General features: G+C 43.9%; 1 protein-coding gene and 1 long non-coding RNA gene across 4 annotated transcripts in view; one reads left to right on the forward strand and one right to left on the reverse strand.

Annotated features, from left to right (window-relative positions):
- The window catches only part of LOC140906883 (lysine--tRNA ligase), a 38452-nt gene extending 28559 nt beyond the window's left edge, over positions 1-9893 (reverse strand). Inside the window, exons 1-2 of one of the 2 annotated variants that reach the window (XM_073331762.2) lie at positions 9586-9893; positions 3968-4043 (exon numbers count right to left, since the gene is read on the reverse strand). In XM_073331762.2, the coding sequence (XP_073187863.1) occupies positions 3968-4043; positions 9586-9623 (114 nt within the window). In that variant the 5' untranslated portion in view covers positions 9624-9893. Of the gene's footprint in view, positions 1-3967; positions 4045-9585 lie in introns of those variants that run through there. The other variant, XM_073331763.2, reaches the window with a different exon arrangement.
- Positions 9894-10106: 213 nt separating this feature from the next.
- LOC140905941 (uncharacterized) lies at positions 10107-13730 on the forward strand. Of its 2 annotated transcripts, none has more exons than XR_012156991.2 (3): positions 10107-10162; positions 11120-11666; positions 12295-12756. It is a non-coding gene; the product is annotated as an uncharacterized LOC140905941 (long non-coding RNA). The 2 variants fall into 2 exon arrangements; XR_012156992.2 differs by lacking the exon at positions 10107-10162 and adding an exon at positions 13244-13730 and having other exon boundaries at positions 10725-11666; positions 12295-12355.
- The last annotated feature ends 5117 nt before the right edge of the window (positions 13731-18847 follow it).

Raw genomic sequence — 18847 nt, forward strand, 5'->3', positions numbered from 1 at the left:
TATTTTGAGTTTAGAAATACACAGGATTACCCTTTTAGCATGCTGTTTTTCCATATTTTCAACAATTACCAGGCTCCCACTCCTGTAATATGCCTGAGCTAGCATACGTCTGCAGTTCATCAGAATAAAGAACAGACTGTTTTGCTTCAACAGAGGACTTTGGAATTGATTTATAGGCTGGATTAAACTTTCCCCTTTGATGGCTATTGACTTGATGCCTGGCTATAAATCATACGTGGAATCACAAGGTTGCAGTTTATACAATCGGTTGCTAATTTGCTAAGAATCAACAGCAGTGGAAATGGAAGTGAAACCCTTTATTATTAAGGCCTCCACAAAGAGGGACTTCACATGTTAAACTCAAAATGCTAAGATAATTGCAATCATTCAGCTGGCCTACTGTTTGAATTTACCTGAGAGTTGCTGCTTAAATGTCTCCTGTGACATCAACCATCTGTTTGGCAGTAAGGAACACTGGACAATCTATTAAACAGCAGTGGGATTCAAAGGAAAGGATAGAGCCCTTTTGAAGGTTTTACTTTTGAAACTCCACGCCTTTCCTAAAAACTAGTTAAAAAAACAACATAACAGGGAGTATGCAGTGTTGTTGTAGCCATGTTGGTCCCAGGCTATTAGAGACACAAGGTGGGTGAGTTAATATTTTATTGGACTAACTTCTGTTTGAAACAAAAGTTTGAGCTTACAGAGAGAGGAACCCAGTATCACCTGAAAAGCTTGTCTCTCTCACCAACAGAAGTTAGTCCAATAAAAGATAATGGGGAGTAGCTGCTCTTCACAGTGCTTTTATGTAGTGGTTAAGATTTTAATTTAACTCCCGTTCATGATTCTAAACTCTTCTACAATCCAAAAAATCAACACACCCACTATGTTCAAACTGCAAAGTCAGCTGAGCAACTGACTACGGTAAATCAGCTTTTGCCATTAACTTCAGTTATGTTACTATAAAATCCAGCCTTGGTCTCAAAGACATTGATGATTTAAAAAACAAACCAACAAACAAAAACACTGCTTTGTTCTAGGCTTGCCTCTATAAAAATGAAGAGCCATATGAGCATATGTCAACTCACTTCCATAGGAGGAGGTTGCATACATCTATGAGGCCACACAGATGACATTTTGGATTAAAGTGGAGTTATAATATCAAGCTTGAGCAATGGGCCTCAACTGCTGAGTAGATTCTTACAGATTGTTCTAACACAGCTATATCCCTTGTTCTTCAACCAAAAACCATTCACCATGCAACAGTACATTTTGTTGATGTAATTCAGGTGTAAATCTTATTATATCCCTCATGGTTATTGTACATTGGGCTGTATTCACCTTCTGGTAGAGTTCTAACTAGCCTGAGCACTAAATGGCATGAATTCCAAATAATTCACAAGGATACATGGGGAAATCTGAAATATTTGGAGATGGATGTCTATTCTGCATCAATGGAAAAAAAATTTCATTTGAACAAAAAAATACATATATATTTGTTCTATCATCTGTTCCAAACAGCTGAAGTGTTGAAGAGCTAAAAGGCAAACATCAGAATAGGATGGCCACCATAGCAGAGTCAATCACAATGGGACACAAATACCTTCTGTAACATATGAATAAGAACTCTGAGCTAATATTCCACCAACTACTGTGTCCTTTTGAAGCCAATGTACAATCAAGGGGGGAGGAAAAGAGGACCAAAGAATATATTTTGAGACATACAGATCTGCTCATTATCTCCACATATTGCTCATGAGCAGCAATATTCTACCTTGTGACATTACTAATTCCTTCACCTCTGCAAGGCAGCTGGCTTTATTGAATGAACCAAGGGCGTTTCTTTCTAATGTAACTACTGAGTAATCGCTTGTACTATCACTTCTTCCACAGGTACCCATATGCTGGGGTGGAAAAACTGGCTTCCCCTCCCTTTTTAGCTTCCTCCTGCACCCCAACCTTTGAGAACACTTCACAGCTAAACTGAAAGTGATGTATTCAAGATTACATTTAATACTATTGGAGGCTAATTAAGGAACAGAGTATTCAGGACTTGTTCTCTTCATGGATGTGGAGTCTCATCATTAGAAAAGTGAAGCTGTATGTCTCAGTGCTACTACCTCCACTGTCTTGCTATGCTACAATTTGTATAGCGGCTTATAATAATGTGTATATGAAATGCCGATAGACCCTGGTCATCAGCAGGTGGGATCGAACTGGGGACCTCTGGAGCTTAGTGCATGAGCTTCTACCGCATGAGCTAAAAGCCAACTGGCTGTTTGCTAAGGCTATAGAGCAGACTCATTTAACTCTCTCTAAGTGGTCTTGGTGCCACTAGATGAAACCAAGAACCACACCCAGAAAGTGTGTGGGTTACATATAATCAACTTTACTATATAAAATGTTGGCCAAAATTTTCAAATATAGGTACCTAAAGTTAAGGTGAATTGGTAGTGGACTATAGAATCTATTTGAAATCAATTAGTAGTGGTCTCAGGGTAGCCAGCTTTCTTCCTGCTTTGTACCAAGACAGCGGAACAAGTAGGAACAGGAGTCAGAGTTGGTGCTGTGGTGATTTTGACCGATTCTGATGTCAATATAATAGAGACAGAGATAAACATCTTGTGAGATTCAATTAAAACACAATGAATATCAAAAGTTGCCTCTGCGTCATATTGTTTGTTTTAATAGTGAAATGAGTTTTTATATGGTACCATAATTTACTTGTCACTTCACAGACCGGGGTGGGGGTAAGTAAACCATGATTACATGGATTCAAGGATGTCCATACAGGGGTTTGTACCAGTTCAACTAAACTGATTTTGAATTGTAATTATACCAGTCCAATTGGGTATAGACTCTTTGGAGTAGAATCCCCCAAAATTAAAAATTTTGCATATTTTGTGTGTCAAAACACCACAATATAATCACACCAGTTTCAATTTTTTGGTAACTTAAAAATACCTGTCAGCAAGTATGTCTGTAACAACACAGGCAGTGAAAGAGAGTGTCCCAAGAGTAGAGTGTTAAAGAAATGCCTATGACTACACCGTTCCTGTTTCTCGGTTATGCTTTTGTTGGGCGGCTCAGTCTGGCTGTGTCACGTGTGCCAGCTGGGCACATCTTGGGGGGGGAAACTCTGCCCCCCTGGTCTTTTAAGTCAATTCTCCTTTTTTTGCCATACCCCCGTAGGGTTTACCATATTTCGAGTTTCCAAGTAAAGGATTCTGCCAGGAGTGCTGGATGGGTGTGTGTATGTGCACACGTGTGTGCACACGCAGCAAGAGGGTATTTGGGTGTGCTGGAGAGGGCTGCATGGGTCCCCGCCACACCAGACACCTGCACACACACACACCAGAGCCCAGCCACAGGGCCAGATACCCATATCCCCTCCCACTGAGAGCCCAGTTGCAGGCTCTGAGCAGCTTCATTATTGTCCCGCTGGGCAGATGACCTATACCTCCTGAAAGCGGGGGGAGGGGGAAGGGGAGGGAGAGGAGAGGAGAGGAGAGGAGAGGAGAGGACCACAATTTAAAGTTTTGATCACCCGCAGAATAGCTTGAATCACACCCCCGCCCAGCTGTCCTCCCCACCCCAGTCTCCCCTCCCAGAAAGCAGCAGCCCCCTCCCTGCTGCTCCCAGGTGTTGCTGCCTCTCCCCGTGGGACACAGCTCACTGGTTCTGGCAGCTACCATGCAGAGAGAGGGCCTGGTTGCACATGTGACCAAGCAGGGCTGGGTTCTGCTAGGTCCAGCAGCCCCTAGCAGCAGCCAGCAGCGCCAATTCTGCGGGAAAAATTAAAGTCTGTGCAGAACATTAATTCTGCATTATGCAGTGGCACAATTCCCCCAGGAGCAATAGACAAAATCTTCTTTGAATGGCCATTAGCAGCACATCTCAAAAGATTCAAAACAGTTTAAGTCCAGTCCTGCTTATAGTCAGTTATAGCTCAGCAGGGAATACTCACCTGGGGTCCATATTCCTCTTCAGGTTCTCCTTTTCCCTGGTCAGACACAGTCTTGGGCTTAGTTGTTTGAAAATCCCTGCAAAAGAAGTATCTCCACAGTGAATTCACACTGGACTTTCAGAGGACACTGCCAGTTCTTGTAGGCCCAATATGCTGCACTTTCCCCAAAAAAGCTAAATATGTTTTTAAAGGAGCTTGGTTACAAACCTTAATATGAATGAATTCCACCCCGATTTCTTTATATCAATGAAACAGCAGTGCCAACCCCAAGCTTTCAAAAATCATGATTCAGGCTCCGAAAACTTATAAGATTTAAAAAATAATAAATGCAGGGTTTTTATTTGCCTTCTTGGTTTTGAGCATTTATGTTTCATGCTTGCAAGCTTTCCTCTACAACAGTGTGGGTTAGAAATGTGCTTTTGTTTAAATTGAAGCTGAGATTCTTAGATAATCACCTGACTCCAGAAGCTGAGGCTTTATGAAGAATAAAGCCTCATGATTTTTATCATGAGAGCTGGCAACAGTGAGAAAAATAAGTGTATTTTATTTAGGGTCAAACACAGCAGCATTGTTCATGAGGATCAAAGTGAAACTGAAAAGAATAAGACTATAAACAAAAGCAAATTACCATTGCCCAAGCCTAATGAAATGCAAGAAGTGAACCAAAAAGTTGAAGTATGGACTAGTACATTCATTATATTAAGTAAGATGAAAATATTTTAAATATCTAGTCATTTGTAACAAGTGAGGCTTTTTATATATGAAATCTTAATGTAACAGTGTGACTTAAAATCAAGCTTTTGTTTTTAGTCATATTGAGGAGATTTAATCAAATGTGTTACAGATCATGCTAGATATCTGAGTGGCTACACAAAGACTACATAGCAAGTGAACCAATGCCCTAGTATGCAACTAGGGGTGATATATTTCAGACAAATCTGAGGTCCTGCCCTTTGTGGTCATTAAAGATCCAATGGAAACTGCTATAGAAATTAGGGTGTTAACTCCAGGCAGGGTTCTGGCCAAATTCAGATCAGATAGTTACATTCCATTCACTTAAATTTCTCCTGAAGTTTCAAGTGGAAAAAAAAGTTATTTATCCTGGCCAAGCATTTACGTCCTAACTGTTGGTTGTTTTTTTCCTGAGAGGAGGAGGAAATGGGGGGTGTTTTAAATGTTGCTGTTCACTGTATAATGGCTGCCTTCCCACAGAACGGGCAGCATGTCACTGGGATCTGAAACTCAGTTCCTGCAGATGTGGTTTGTTCACTTCTTTGGGGCCCACTGATGAAAGGTTGTAGAGAAAGATCAGTCATGATGTTTAGTAACAATGGGTCTGATCCTGAGAGCCAGGAGTCAGTGGGAGCTGGGCTGCTCTTATCAAACCTGAGGATTCGGGCTCCTTAATGTTTAAAAATTATTAATACAAAATGGGCCCTGATTTACCCCTGCCCTGTGGCCCTTTTACTCCAGTGAGGCTAGCACAAAGGGAACCTAGGGCCGGTGTAAGGCCCCCACCTTTGGGCAATACCCCGGCACAGAAAGCTCTACTAGCACTGTCAGCTCTATTCCAAACCTGAGCATAGGCTGGGCACAGCAGGTGCTGGGCACAGCAGGTGCAGGGTACAGGGGGAGGAGGCAGACTGGGGGTGGGAAGGTGTTGCTGGGGAAGATCTGTTCCACTGGCAAGTCTATGTCCCTGCCAAGCCCCATAAGGGCCTTTGCAAAAGGGGCACAAGTTACAGTAGCACAGTCCATTGCACTGGTGCCTGCGCAGGGATGGATCTGGCCCTGGTCAGGGCTAGTGGATTTGCAGGTGACTTCAGGTTGCAACATCCAGTACCGTTCACTAATGATCAACTAGTGAGTTGATCTAAAAAGTTTTAAGTGTTGAGTTTTCTGGAGGATTCATCCCCAACTGATTGCCAGCCACTATTGCCAGGGCTGTCTTGCCCTGCAGGACTCAAAGCAGAATTTCCATAAATATCAACTGCAAATTTCTGCCTGCACTGAAAATAAATCAGCTACCTACGGTACTGACATCGGCTCAAAACTCTGCAGTGTCTCAACCACAGACAGCCTCTTCACATCAGCAGCCTTATTGGATCCTTGAATCAGTTTGACCGTGAATAGAAAACTGAAGGGTAAATCCACTTTAGTTTCAGATGCAAAGAATACTCCAACATAATAGCACTAAATAACAGCTAGATGGTGCTATTATGTTGGATTTCAGAGTAGTGGATTTTCAGACCTATTATGTTGGAGTATTCTTTGCATCTGAAACCAAAGTGGATTTACTTTAAGTTTTCTGCTTAAAGAAGCCATGCAGAGAAAATTGATATTAAATTCAGTCCTGTAGCACCATCACAGGGACTATGAAATGGACTCCCACACTGTCAGTGGACTGCCTCACTGGGACTGTATCATCAGTGAGACAGCATACCATCAATAAAAACCACACACAAATAAATAGGTGATGATCTAAGACATCCACTGCATGGTCACATTCCACCACCCAAGAGGCAGAAGTCCAGAAGGAGCTTTGCCTCTGAAAATCCCTTACCCCAAAATACCACTGTGGCAGGCTACAGAGTTACAAAAAATGCCAGTGATCCTGGAGAATCTGCTTCCTTCAGGACAATTCTCTTCAGGCACTGACCTCAAAGAAAAAACACTGATGTACTCTAAAAATTGAGAGAGAGCTAGGGTGGCAAAGACCTATGACAACATGATCAAGTGGAAGATGAGGAACGCCTCAGAACAGGAATGCAGAGAGGCTAGAGAAATATTTAATCACTGCCCCGCATCAACATCCTGTACCCCTGAGGAACTATTTGTGATAAGTGACAACACCAAGTCTTAGCTGTGGTTTTGGAGCAATGACCTATTATTAACCACTGGTATATAGGGGCCAGATTCTCAGCTTCTGTAGATCACCTAATCAATGGAGTTATGTTGGTTAGATATATACTGATTTACACCAGTTAAATCTCCATCAATTTTGATGGAGTTATGTTGATTGACATCAGCGGAGGATCTGGCCCTGAGAATTCTTAATAGCTACCACAAAAGAGACCCATAACTAGAAATCAGATAAATGGGGAAGAAATTTCTAAAGCAAGCATATAAAACTCTGATTTCTTCACAATCCAATGAATGTACACAACATCTTGCACCCATGCACTGCTGCCCAGAACCAACAGGTTACATGTAAGGAATGGACACATTCTTATCTGCCAAGAGATAATCTTGGACACTGTTCTAAATTCATTCCTTCACCAGGAATGGAAAGTTTCCTTGTCTTTGATGATTCCTCTAGAAATCAAATATTGTAAAAAAAAAAAACAAAAAAAACCCACCAATCCAAAACTGCTTGAAGTATGTGTGTCCATTGCCACCCTTAGCATTCACCACCATAAAACCGAATATCTGAAATCGGCTGTTGCTCTGCTCTCTTCAAAAATGCATTATTGCAGGTGATGTAGTATCATCCCTGTGAATTGCACCTTTGGCCTCTGAAATTGTTTTCCAACTGTCTAGTGTCTTCACACTACGTTACAGTATTGCACACACCGGCGCTTTATCCCAAAATTATGGCAAAGGAAAAACAGATGAAAGATCTCTGTGGATTTGTTTTCTCAGTCTTCCTAAACCAGAAACATCTTCCATCCAAAAGTTAACTACTTGTAGCCCAGCTAACCTTTACAAAAAGGAGTCTTATAACAAAATTATAGTTCTTCCTTCATCATATACAAGTTTTGTTTTTTTTTACTCTAGTGACATAAAACTGGAATAATGGGTTCCATCTAAAATTGTCATACTTCCATACTTATGCTTGTAATCAATCAAACCAGCTGATTGGGCAAACCGTTGATATTTTTACTGGTGTATCTGAAAGGACCTTTTAATACACTAAGATGTACTATTAGGGGAAAGAAGAAGCCGCTTCACTGGATACACCTGACATTGTTAGGTACAGTAACTCCTCACTTGCATCCGATGAAGTGAGCTGTAGCTCACGAAAGCTTATGCGCAAATAAATTGGTTAGTCTCTAAGGTGCCACAAGTCCTCCTTTTCTTTTTGCGAATACAGACTAACATGGCTGTTACTCTGAAACTCCTCACTTAAAGTCATCCCGGTTAACCTTACATTGCTGATCAATGAGGGAACATGCTTGTTTAAAGTTGTGCAATGCTCCCTTAGAAGTCTTTGGCAGTCACCAGCTTTGTCCACTGCTTGCAGGAAGAGCAGCCCATTGCAGCTAGCTGGTGGGGGCTTGGAACCAGGGTGTACCGACAGCCCCCGCCCACCCCCCCTCCCACATCAGCTCCCCGCTCCCCTAAGTTTCCTGTGCGGCAGCCACCCAGCAGGCTATCAATTGCCAACAGTTCAGCTGTCCCTCCCCCCACTGCCATGTGCTGCTCCTGCCCCCTGCTTTGGAGCTGCTCTCCAGAGCCTCCTGCTTGCTCTGCAGGGGAGGGGCGAAGAGGGGGGCTAACGTCAGGGTGTCCCCCTCTCCCCTACTCCTGCCCCGCGCTTATCCCTTCTCCATATAGAGCAGGGTCGGGACAGGACAGAGAGACCACAGCTGTTGTCTCAACCTCCTGATCTTTTTAAAGGCAATGTACTTAGAGTTGGGTCAGCACACTTAAAGGGGCAATGCATTAAATTGTTTGTTTAAAACTTATACTGTGTGTGTGTGTATATATATATATATATATATATATATAAATAAAATATAGTTTGTCTGGTGAAAAAAATTTCCCTGGAAACTAACCCCTCCTATTTACATTAATTCTTATGGGGAAATTGGATTCGCTTAAAGTCACATTTTTCAGGAACATAACTACAGCATTAAGTGAGGAGTTACTGTACCAGCTTGAAACTATTTCCCACATTGGTCTACTCCTTCACGGACTGGGCCCCGTGTAAAACTTGGGATGGCTTCTTGGGATGCCGACTCCAGTCGGCAGTCGGGTGACTCATTCCATGACATTATGTAAAATTGCAGAATTGCCTGTAATTCATCCCTGAAAGTCAGTAGACAGATACTATTCTTACCTCAAGAGAAAGAAGTTTAAAATAGAAATACGGACAGCCATAGCAATTAATGTGTTGCATCACAAAGAGGTGACCACGAATCATAGAAATACAGTAAGTAGAGCTGAATGATACCTATCCCCCACACTAAAGCAAGAAATGGCCCATTCGTCTCAAAACATGTATTTTCTTTCCAGAGCAGTTGAAAATATCAAGGTGTGGGGGGAAACAACAACAGTATTTACTACATTTTCTACCGGCAAAATTAAAGAGAAAGATTTTCTCTTTTCCAGCTTGCAATCCCATAACGGATACTACTGGAACTCCTCATGCAATATATCGCAAGACAAAATATTAAATTGAGAGAAGGCAACGACAAAACATTAAGTGTAATCATAATTGCACGTAGCATTTATTAGAGTGCTTTATATGTTAATGAACTGACAATTAGTTTGCAAACAATACGTAAATTAGAACAGGAATATTTTCACTAAAAAAAAATCATTTAAAAAAATTGAATTTCAATTTTTTCACAACACTCCTCATAATGATGGCCTGTTTGGCAACAATGGCTTACCCTGAAGAGACAGCTGAAGTCTTTCCTGGATCTGTCATCTTTGCAAAGCTGAGAGCAGATGAAGTTACAGCATAAGTTACAGCATGGAATGCTTGATCTGTTCTTTCACTTAGCTTTATATGGACACTTGAAGGTAGTCACGTGAGTGTCAGAAATTTAGAAAGTGAAAGTTAAACTTCATGCTCTACCCTAGATTTGTGACTGCTCTTGTTTTTTTAAGACATTATATGGGCACCTATAAAGATTAATGAATTGAAAATGAGGGGATAATACATATAAGGGGATTTTTAATTGGGGTCCAAATGACTCAGGTTTAAAATATCTCCTCTTTCACCTTCCCTATCCAAATATAAACACTTATCTAAAGACTTGCAGCCACCACCCATTTACCAGAAAAGAGTCCGATTCCTTTAATTCAATACAGTGTGGTGTCACAGTGCCAGGGTTTTTTTTTGTTTGTTTGTTTTACGTATTCAGCTCAGAGGAGTAGGAAGAAACATACTTCCTGTTGTTAAATGCTTACAGGAATTATGTTTTACTCTGACTCTTAGCCCTTGTCTACACTCACGGGTGGCAGGTTTGTAGAAATTTTGGAGGTACCCAGAACCCAGCCCCCCCCCAAAGTCTCCCCCCACCTGCCTAAGGCTCTGGGATGGAGTTTGGGTGGGATGAGGAGGTCTGGGGTACAGGCCTTGGGCTGTGGATTAGGGTGCAGGAGGGGTGCAGGCTCTGGGATGGGGCAGGAGGGGGTGAAGGGTGCAGGCTCTAGGAGGGAGTTTGGGGGCAGGAGGGGTGCAGGGGTGAGGGCTGTGGATGAGAGGTTTGGGGTGTGGGAAGGGGCTCAGGCCTGGGGCAGAGGATTAGGGTGAGGGGTTGATAAGGGCTCTGTCTGGGGTGTTGGAGAGGCTCAGGGCTAAGGCGGAAGGGCAGCCTGCCCTGCCATTACTGAATGGGGGGTACTAGGACCCTGTGGCAGCAGTTGATGAGGGGAGCTGGGGGAGCAGAGTCAGCATGAGCTGCAGGTTCTGAGGCCTGGGGAGGTGAGCGTGGGCAGCAAGTGGGGGCCAGGGGAACACTCAGGGGAGGTGCGGGGAGGCAGCATGCAGGGCCTGGGGAGAGACCCGGTCCCAAATGCCGGTGGAGCTGGGCTCCCATGCCCTGAATATTGCTTGAGCCCAGGCACCACGAATGTATATAACTCACCGCCCATCTACACTACGAGTTTAGGTCGAATTTAGCAGCGTTAGATCGATTTAACCCTGCACCCGTCCACACGAAAGAGCCATTTGTTTACTTAAAGGGCTCTTAAAATTGATTTCTGTACTTCTCCCCGACGAGGGCATTAGCACTGAAATAGACCTCACCAGGTCGAGTTTGGGGTAGCGTGGATGCACTTCGACAGTATTGGCCTCCGGAAGCTATCCCAGAGTGCTCCACTGTGACTGCTCTGGACAGCGCTCTCAACTCAGATGCACTAGCCAGGTAGACAGGAAAAGCCCCAGGGACTTTTAAATTTCATTTCCTGTTTGGCCAGCATCGCACGACCATGCAGATCTCATCAGCAGAGGTGACCATGGAGTTCCAGAATTGCAAGAAAGCTCCAGCATGGACCGAACAGGAGGTACTGGATCTGATTGCTGTATGGGGAGATGAATCCGTGCTATCAGAACTCTGTTCCAAAAGACAAAATGCCAAAGTATTGGGGGGTGGGGGGGAAGGTATCTCCAAGGGCATGAAAGACAGAGGCTATAACAGGGACTGACAGCAGTGCCGTGTGAAAATTAAGGAGCTCAGGCAAGCCTACCAAAAAACCCAAGAGGCAAATGGCCTCTCCGTGTCAGAGCCCCAGACGCTTCTATGATGAGCTGCATGCAATTCTAGGGGGTGCCCCTACCACTGCCCCACCCCTGTACATGGACTCCTAAAAAGGGAGGAGTCTAACACAACAGGGGTGAGGATTTAGGGGACAAGGAAGATGAGGAGGAAGATGAAACTGTTCTCCCTGACAGCCAGGAACTGTTTATCACCCTGGAGCCAATACCTTCCCAACCCGGACCTTGAAGGCAGAGAAGGCACCTCTGGTGAGCGTACCTTTGTAAATATAATACACGGTTTAAAAGCAAGCGTGTTTAATAATTAATTTGCCCTATAGACTTGGGATGCATTCATGGCCAGTACAGCTACTGGAAAAGTCCGTTAACGTGTCTGGGGATGGAGCAGAAATCCTCCAGGGACATCTGAATGAAGCTGTCCTGGAGGTACTCCCAAAGCCTTTGCAAAAGGTTTCTGGGGAGGGCAGCTTTATTGCTTCCTCCATGGTAGGACACTTTACCACACAGGCCAGTTGTCATTGCATAACAAAGCATGGCAGCGTATGGTCCTGGTGTTTGCTGGCATTCAAGCAACAACTGTTCTTTATCTCTCTGTCTTATCGTCAGGAGAGTGATATCATTCATGGTCACCTGGTTGAAATAGGGGAATTTTATTAAGGAGAAATTCAGAGATGGCTGTTCCTGCTGGGCTGTTTGCCTGTGGCTGAAAAGAAATCATCCCTGCTATTAGCCATGCAGTGCAGGGAGGGGTAGAGCAATCATCCCAGAGAATTGGGTGTGTGGGGGTGGTTTAATTGGGTTTCTGCTGCACATGAACCCGGAAACATCAGCCCCTCCTTTTAAATGGCCAATGTGTCTTTTTTTTTTCCTCCCACAGCTGCAAATGTTTCAACGCTGCCACTAGCATCTCCATCCCAGAGGCTAGCGCAGATAAGAAGGTGAAAAAAAACCCCACTCTCCTGTTGTAATGTTCTCTGAGCTCATGCAGTCTACCCAAACTGAAAGAGCCCTGCAGAATGTGTGGAAGCAGACAATGGCAGAGTCCAGGAAAGCACAAAATGAATGCGAGGACAGGAGGGAAGCGTGAGAGGACAGGTGGCGGGATCAAGAGGAAAGTGGCATCGGCATGATGAGAGGAGGCAGGATGCAATGCTGAGGCTACTGGAGGATCAAACGGATATGCTCCAGCATATGATTGAGGTGCAGGAAAGGCACCACTGCAGCCCCTGTGTAACCAACCACCCTCCTCCCCAAGTTCCATAGCCTCCTCACCCAGATGCCCAAGAATGCGGGAGGTGGGGTTGAAATAGGGGAATTTTATTAAGCGGACATTCAGAGATGGCCGTTCCTGCTGGGCTGTTTGCTTGTGGCCGACAAGAAATCATCCCCGCTGTTAGCCACGTGGTGGGGGAGGGGTGAAACGATCATCCCAGAGAATTGGGTGTGTGGGGGTGGTTTAGTTGGGTTTCTGCTGCACATGAGCCCAAAAACATCAGCCCCTCCTTTTAAATGGCCAACTCAAGGGGTGCTTGGTATGGGAAATGAAAGCGCTGCTGTTTGAAACCATTCCCACATATTATGAAGGTTAAAGAAGCCAAAAGACTATGGCTGCAAGCCGAATTCTGCTGCCCAGGCCTGTGTGTGTGTGTGTGATCTCTCACACCATACCGGCAGGCCTTCGCTATAAGAGGCAAAATGTGACCTTGTACCGAAAGCACATGTACTATGTAATGTTAAGAGCTTGGTTCACCGTGAAAGAGTCTACCCATTGTTCTCTAAAATGTGTCTTTTTAAAATACTACTCTCCCTTTTTTCCCCTCCTGCAGCTGCAAATGTTTCAACGCTCCTCCTATCATCTCCATCCCAGAGGCTACTGCAGATAAGGTAGTGAAAAAACCACACTCATGATGAAATGTTCTGAGCTCAAGTCCTCCCGCACTGAAAGAGCTCAGTAAAATGCGTGAAGGCAAGCAATGTCAGTCTAGGAAAGCACAAAATGAATGCGAGGGCAGGAGGGATGTGTGAGAGGAGAGGTAGCAGGAGCAAGAGGAGAGGATGCAATGCTGAGGCTACTGGAGGGTGCTCCAGCATATGGTTGAGCTGTAGGAAAGGCAGCAGGAGCACAGCCCCTGTTCCATAGCTCTCCTCCCCAAGTTGCATAGCCTCCTCACCCAGACGCCCAAGAACATGGGGGGTATGGCTCCAGGCACCCAACCACTCCACCCCAAAGGACTGCCCAAGCAACAGAAGGCTGGCATTCAATAAGTTTTGAAGTTCAGTGTGGCCTTGTGCTTCCTTCCTCCCTCCACCACCCCACCTGGTGCTTCCCTCCTCCCCCACCCCTTCCGGACTACCTTGGCAGTTATCCCCCTATTTGTGTGATGAATTAATAAAGAATGCATGAATTTGAAACAACAACAACTTTATTCCCTCTGCAAGAGGTGATTGAAGGGGTGGGGGAGGTCAGTTGGCTTACAGAGAAGTAGAGTGAACCCAGAGGGGTGGGTTTTCATCAAAGAGAAACAAACAGAACTGTCACACCGTAGCCTGGCCAGTCAAGAAACTGGTCTTCAAAGCTTCTCTGATGCGCAGTGTGCCCTGCTATGCTCTAATTGTCCTAGTGTCTGGCTACATGCAATCGGGCAATTTGCCTCAACCTCCCACTCTGCCATAAATGTTTCCCCCTTACTCTCACAGATATTGTGGAGCACACAGCAAGCAGTAACAACAACGGGAATATTGGTTTTGCTGAGGTCTAATTAAGTCAGTAAACTGCGCCAGCATGCTTTTAAATATCCAAATGCACATTCTACCACCTTTCTGCACTTGCTCAGCCTGTAGTTGAACAGCTCCTGACTACTGTCCAGGATGCCTGTGTATGGCTTCATGAGCCACGGCATTAAGGGGTAGGCTGGGTCCCCAAGAGTAACTATAGGCATTTCAACATCCCCAATGGTTATTTTCTGCTCTGGAAAGTAAGTCCCTTGCTGCAGCTTTTCAGACAGACTAGAGTTCCTGAAGATGTGTCATATACCTTTCCTGGCCATCCCACATTGATGTTGGTGAAATGTCCCTTGTGATCCACCAGTGCTTGCAGCACCATTGAAAAGTACCCCTTGTGGTTTATGTACTGGCTGCCCTAGTGGTCTGGTCTGAAGATAGCATGCATATCCCTATCTATTGCCCCACCACAGTTAGGGAACCCCATTGCAACAAAGCCATCCACTATGACCTGCACATTTCCCAGAGTCACTACACTTGATAGCAGCAGTTCAGTAATTGCGTTGGCTAGTTGGATCACAGCAGCCCCCACAGTAGATTTGCCCACTCCAAACTGACCGGTAGTTGACTGGCGTTGCAAGCTTCCACAGGGCTATTGCCACTCGCTTCTCAACTGTGAGGGCGGCTCTCATCTTGGTATTCATGCGCTTCAGGGCAGGGGAAAGCAAGTCAAAGTTCCATGAAAGTGCCTTACACATGTGAAAGTTTTGCAGCCACTGGGAATCATCCCAGCCCTGCAACACTATGGAGTCCCAGTCTGTGCTTGTTTCCCAGGCCCAGAATTGGAGTTCCATGGCATAAGCCTGCCCCATTGCCACCAGGATGGTCAAATTGCCAGGGCCCGTGCTTTGAGAGAAGAAGTCTGTGTCCATGTCCTCATCACTCTCGTCACATGCTGCCGTTGCCTCCTCGCCTCCTTTTGCGGGTTCTGGTTCTGAACACACTGCAGGATAATGTGCGAGGTGTTTACAATGGTCATAACTGCCAGTGATCTGAGCAGGCTCCATGCATGCTGTGGTATGGCATCTGCAGGAGAGCAGAGTTGCAGTGGCAGTGGTGGCTGACGATGGATGCCATGAGAATAGATATTTATAGAGAACAACGAGAGGACTTGCAAGGTGGATTCATGAAAGCAGGAGAGCAGAGTTGCAGCAGAAGCAGTGGTTAGAGAACCAGTTTTGCAGACCTACTCCACCGTCTGCTGCCAGCACCACCAGGATACAACAGTGGTTGTGTCGGTGAGCAGAGCTGAGTGGGCTGCATGCTTGCTGTGGTATGGCAAGACAAGAGCAGAAGAGCAGAGTTGCAGCAGAAGCAGTGGATGACGACGGTCATATAGAGGACCTGCAAGGTGGATTCATGGCACCAGGAGAGCCAAGCTGCAGCAGAAGTGGTGGTTCGATGAAAATGGTTAGCAGTCCTACTGCACCGTCTGCTGAAAGCAGTATGGCGTCTGCATGGAAAAGGTGCAAAACGATTGTCTGCCATTGCTTTCAAGGAGGGAGGGGCAACTGATGACATGTACCCAAAACCACCCGTGACAATGTTTTTGCCCCATCAGGCATTGGGAGCTTAACCCAGAATTCCAATGGGTGGCGGAGGCTGCAGGATAGCTACCCACAGTGCAATGCACTTAAAGTCAACGCTAGCCACAGTACTGTGGACGCACTCCGCCGATTTAATGCGCTTAGTGGGGACACACACAACTGACAGTATAAAATCGCTTCCTAAAAAATTAATGTCTATAAATTTGACCTAGTTCTGTAGCGTAGACATATCCTTAGAGGTGCAACCCTGTGAGTTGCACTCTTCAAGCAGTCTCCTCAGCTTGTTCTGGAATTAGACAAGTATTCACATCACAATACACTAGAGACTGGGGGGAAAGGGAGGAGGGAAGAGAAGATCCTCAGCTGGCATAAATCAGCATAACTCCATTGAAACTCATGTAAACCAGCATGGTCAAACAGTTTCTATTCTATCCAGGTCCAGGGGATTAGAAAGATCTTCCCCATGAGCAATTGTTTCACTTAAGGGTAACATCTCCAGAAAAGCATCGGAGACTAAAATAGCAGAGTACTTAAGTTATAGTATTCACAAGCAATGTACAAAGCAAAGTCATACAACTGTGAATGTTAAAAAGACATATAATAGGAATGTATGTATAAAATGGCTACCTAGCTCGCTTGATCAATAGCTCAGCTGGCCAGAGATTTTCTAATTACTGAGATTGGTATAAGTACAAAAGGAAAAAATAGTAAATGTACTTAGAAATGGTAGGATTCTTTCAACCACTTTTCTAATTCCCCTCTCTGCTAGGTGCTGAAAACCAGGCCTGAAGTATGAGAGCATATACTAGTGCTTCCATTTGAATTTCTCAGGGCCCAGCCACCACATCTCCTTGTGGGATGTACATACATTTGAATGACCCCCTCCCTTATATGTAGGTTCATGGTTGCATGCTCAAGGTGATAAGGGTTGGGGATATTACTCATTATACCAGTTTAAGAGTTGGCTCATTTCTGCACAAGCTGCATATGATAAGATGACCTTGTTTCGAGCTAATTTTCAAGAGAAGTGGGGCCTGATAATCATCAGCTGGGCAGAGATTCTCTTTCCTCTACCAGCAATTGATCTGTGACTAGCCTGATGCTAGTGAAACCTGGCTGAATCCATTTAACCAGTAATCAATATTATCCCTTCAGGGCCTTCCACCCAGTTAAACTTTCCTTCAGTCAGAAATAGGCAGGTTTAAAATTTCATGTCTCACTGCAAGCAAACATAAAAAGGGAAAAGGCATGTGCAAGCCGGAAGCTGACCGAGCAGCAGGAATTAGATAATACTTCTCTTTACATACATAGCATGACACTAACTCTCCTCAGGAGAGAGAAAAGCTGGAACTCGCTCTTTAAAAGACCCAAGGCTTTCCTATAACTAAGCTGACAGTACCTTCTCTAGTTTAGCTTAAGAGGAGTATACAGGAGATACAGTAGCCATTTCTTTGGGTTTAGTTCCTTTTTCCCCCTCTACTTTTCATAAAAGCGTGTTAAGGAATTCTACTATTGGGTGGAAGTACAATCACTCTGTCCAATGAGAAAAGAATCCATCAACCTCAAAAGGAGAGGTGCTAAGGTGTGTTGGGATTCCTTCCCAAATGCTTAGTTTGGCTCCAGATTTTGTCACTTATGTATTTTATTTGGCATACACCAAGGCTATGCTGAGTTGATCAGATTCAAACACAAGGAGTGGATGCAAAGTAAATCACAGATCCAAAGTTACACAGAAACCCTCTTTTATATACATTTACACATCACATTGCATCTACTCTACATTGCTTTACACTAGGGCTGTCAATTAATTGCAGTTAACTCACGTGATTACTTTTTTAAAAAAATAGTGATTAATTGCAGTTTTAATCACAATGTTAACTAGAACACCAATTTAAATGTATTAGATATTTGAGATTTTTTCTACATTTTCATATATAGATTTCAATTACAACACAGAATACAAAGTGTGTATTATTTTTTATTTCAAGTATTTGCACTGTAAAAAAATGATAATAGTATTTTTCAATTCACCTCATACAAGTATGGTAGTGCAATCCCTGTGTGAAAGTGCAACTTACAAATGTAGATTTTTTTGGTTACATAACTGCATTCAAAAACAATGTAAAACTTTTGAGCCTACAAGTTCACTCAGTCTTACTTCTTGTCCAGCCAATCGCTAAGACAAACAAGTTAGTTTACATTTACAGGAGATAATGCTTCCCTTTTATTTACAGTGTCACCGGAAAGTGAGTACAGGCCTGAAATAGGACTGAGTGGACTTGCAGGCACTAAAATTTTGCCTTGTTTTGTTTTTGAGTGCAGTTATGTAACAAAAAAGTCTACATTTGTAAGTTGCACTTTCACAATAAAGATTGCACTATGGTACTTGTATGAGGTGAATTGAAAAATACTCAGGTTTTTTACAGTGTAAATACTTGTAATCAAAAAATATAAAGTGAGCAGTGTACATTGTGTTTAATTGAAATCAATATATTTGAAAATGTAGAAAACATCCAAAAATATTAAGATAATGGTTTTCTTTTAACAGTTTAATTTTTTTAATTGCCTGACAGCCCTACTTTACACATTTGGGGATTGACTTGGTTACTTTGTAGGAACAAATCTCTGTACAGTGTGCTCTGTTCACATGTGGCCAGGTACATCTTTATGGTCCTGGCCTATCTTGTCCAATGTTATCTTGCTTTTTGTAAATCATAGATTAGAGTCATAGAAGTGTAGGACTGGAAAGGACCTTGAGAAATCTAGTCCAGTCCCCCTGCACTCAAGGGAGGACCATTCTTGACAAGTGTTTGTCTAACCGGTTCTTAAAAACCTCCAATGAGAGATTCCACACCTTCCCTAGGCAATTTGTCAGTGTTTAATTACCCTTACAGTTAGGAAGCTTTTCCTAATGTCTAGTCTAAAACTTCCCTTGCTGCACTTTAAGCCCATTGCTTCTTGTCCTAGCCTCGGGTTAAATGAGAACAATTTTTCCCTCCCTCCTCCTTTTATGTCCCCATATCTCCCTGAGTCTTGTCTTCTCCAGACTAAACAAACCCAATTTCCCCCCCTCCCCCATTTTTTGTAATAGGTCATGTTTTC

This window comes from Lepidochelys kempii, chromosome 2 (genome assembly GCF_965140285.1).
Source record: "Lepidochelys kempii isolate rLepKem1 chromosome 2, rLepKem1.hap1, whole genome shotgun sequence".
Lineage (NCBI taxonomy): Eukaryota > Metazoa > Chordata > Testudines > Cheloniidae > Lepidochelys > Lepidochelys kempii.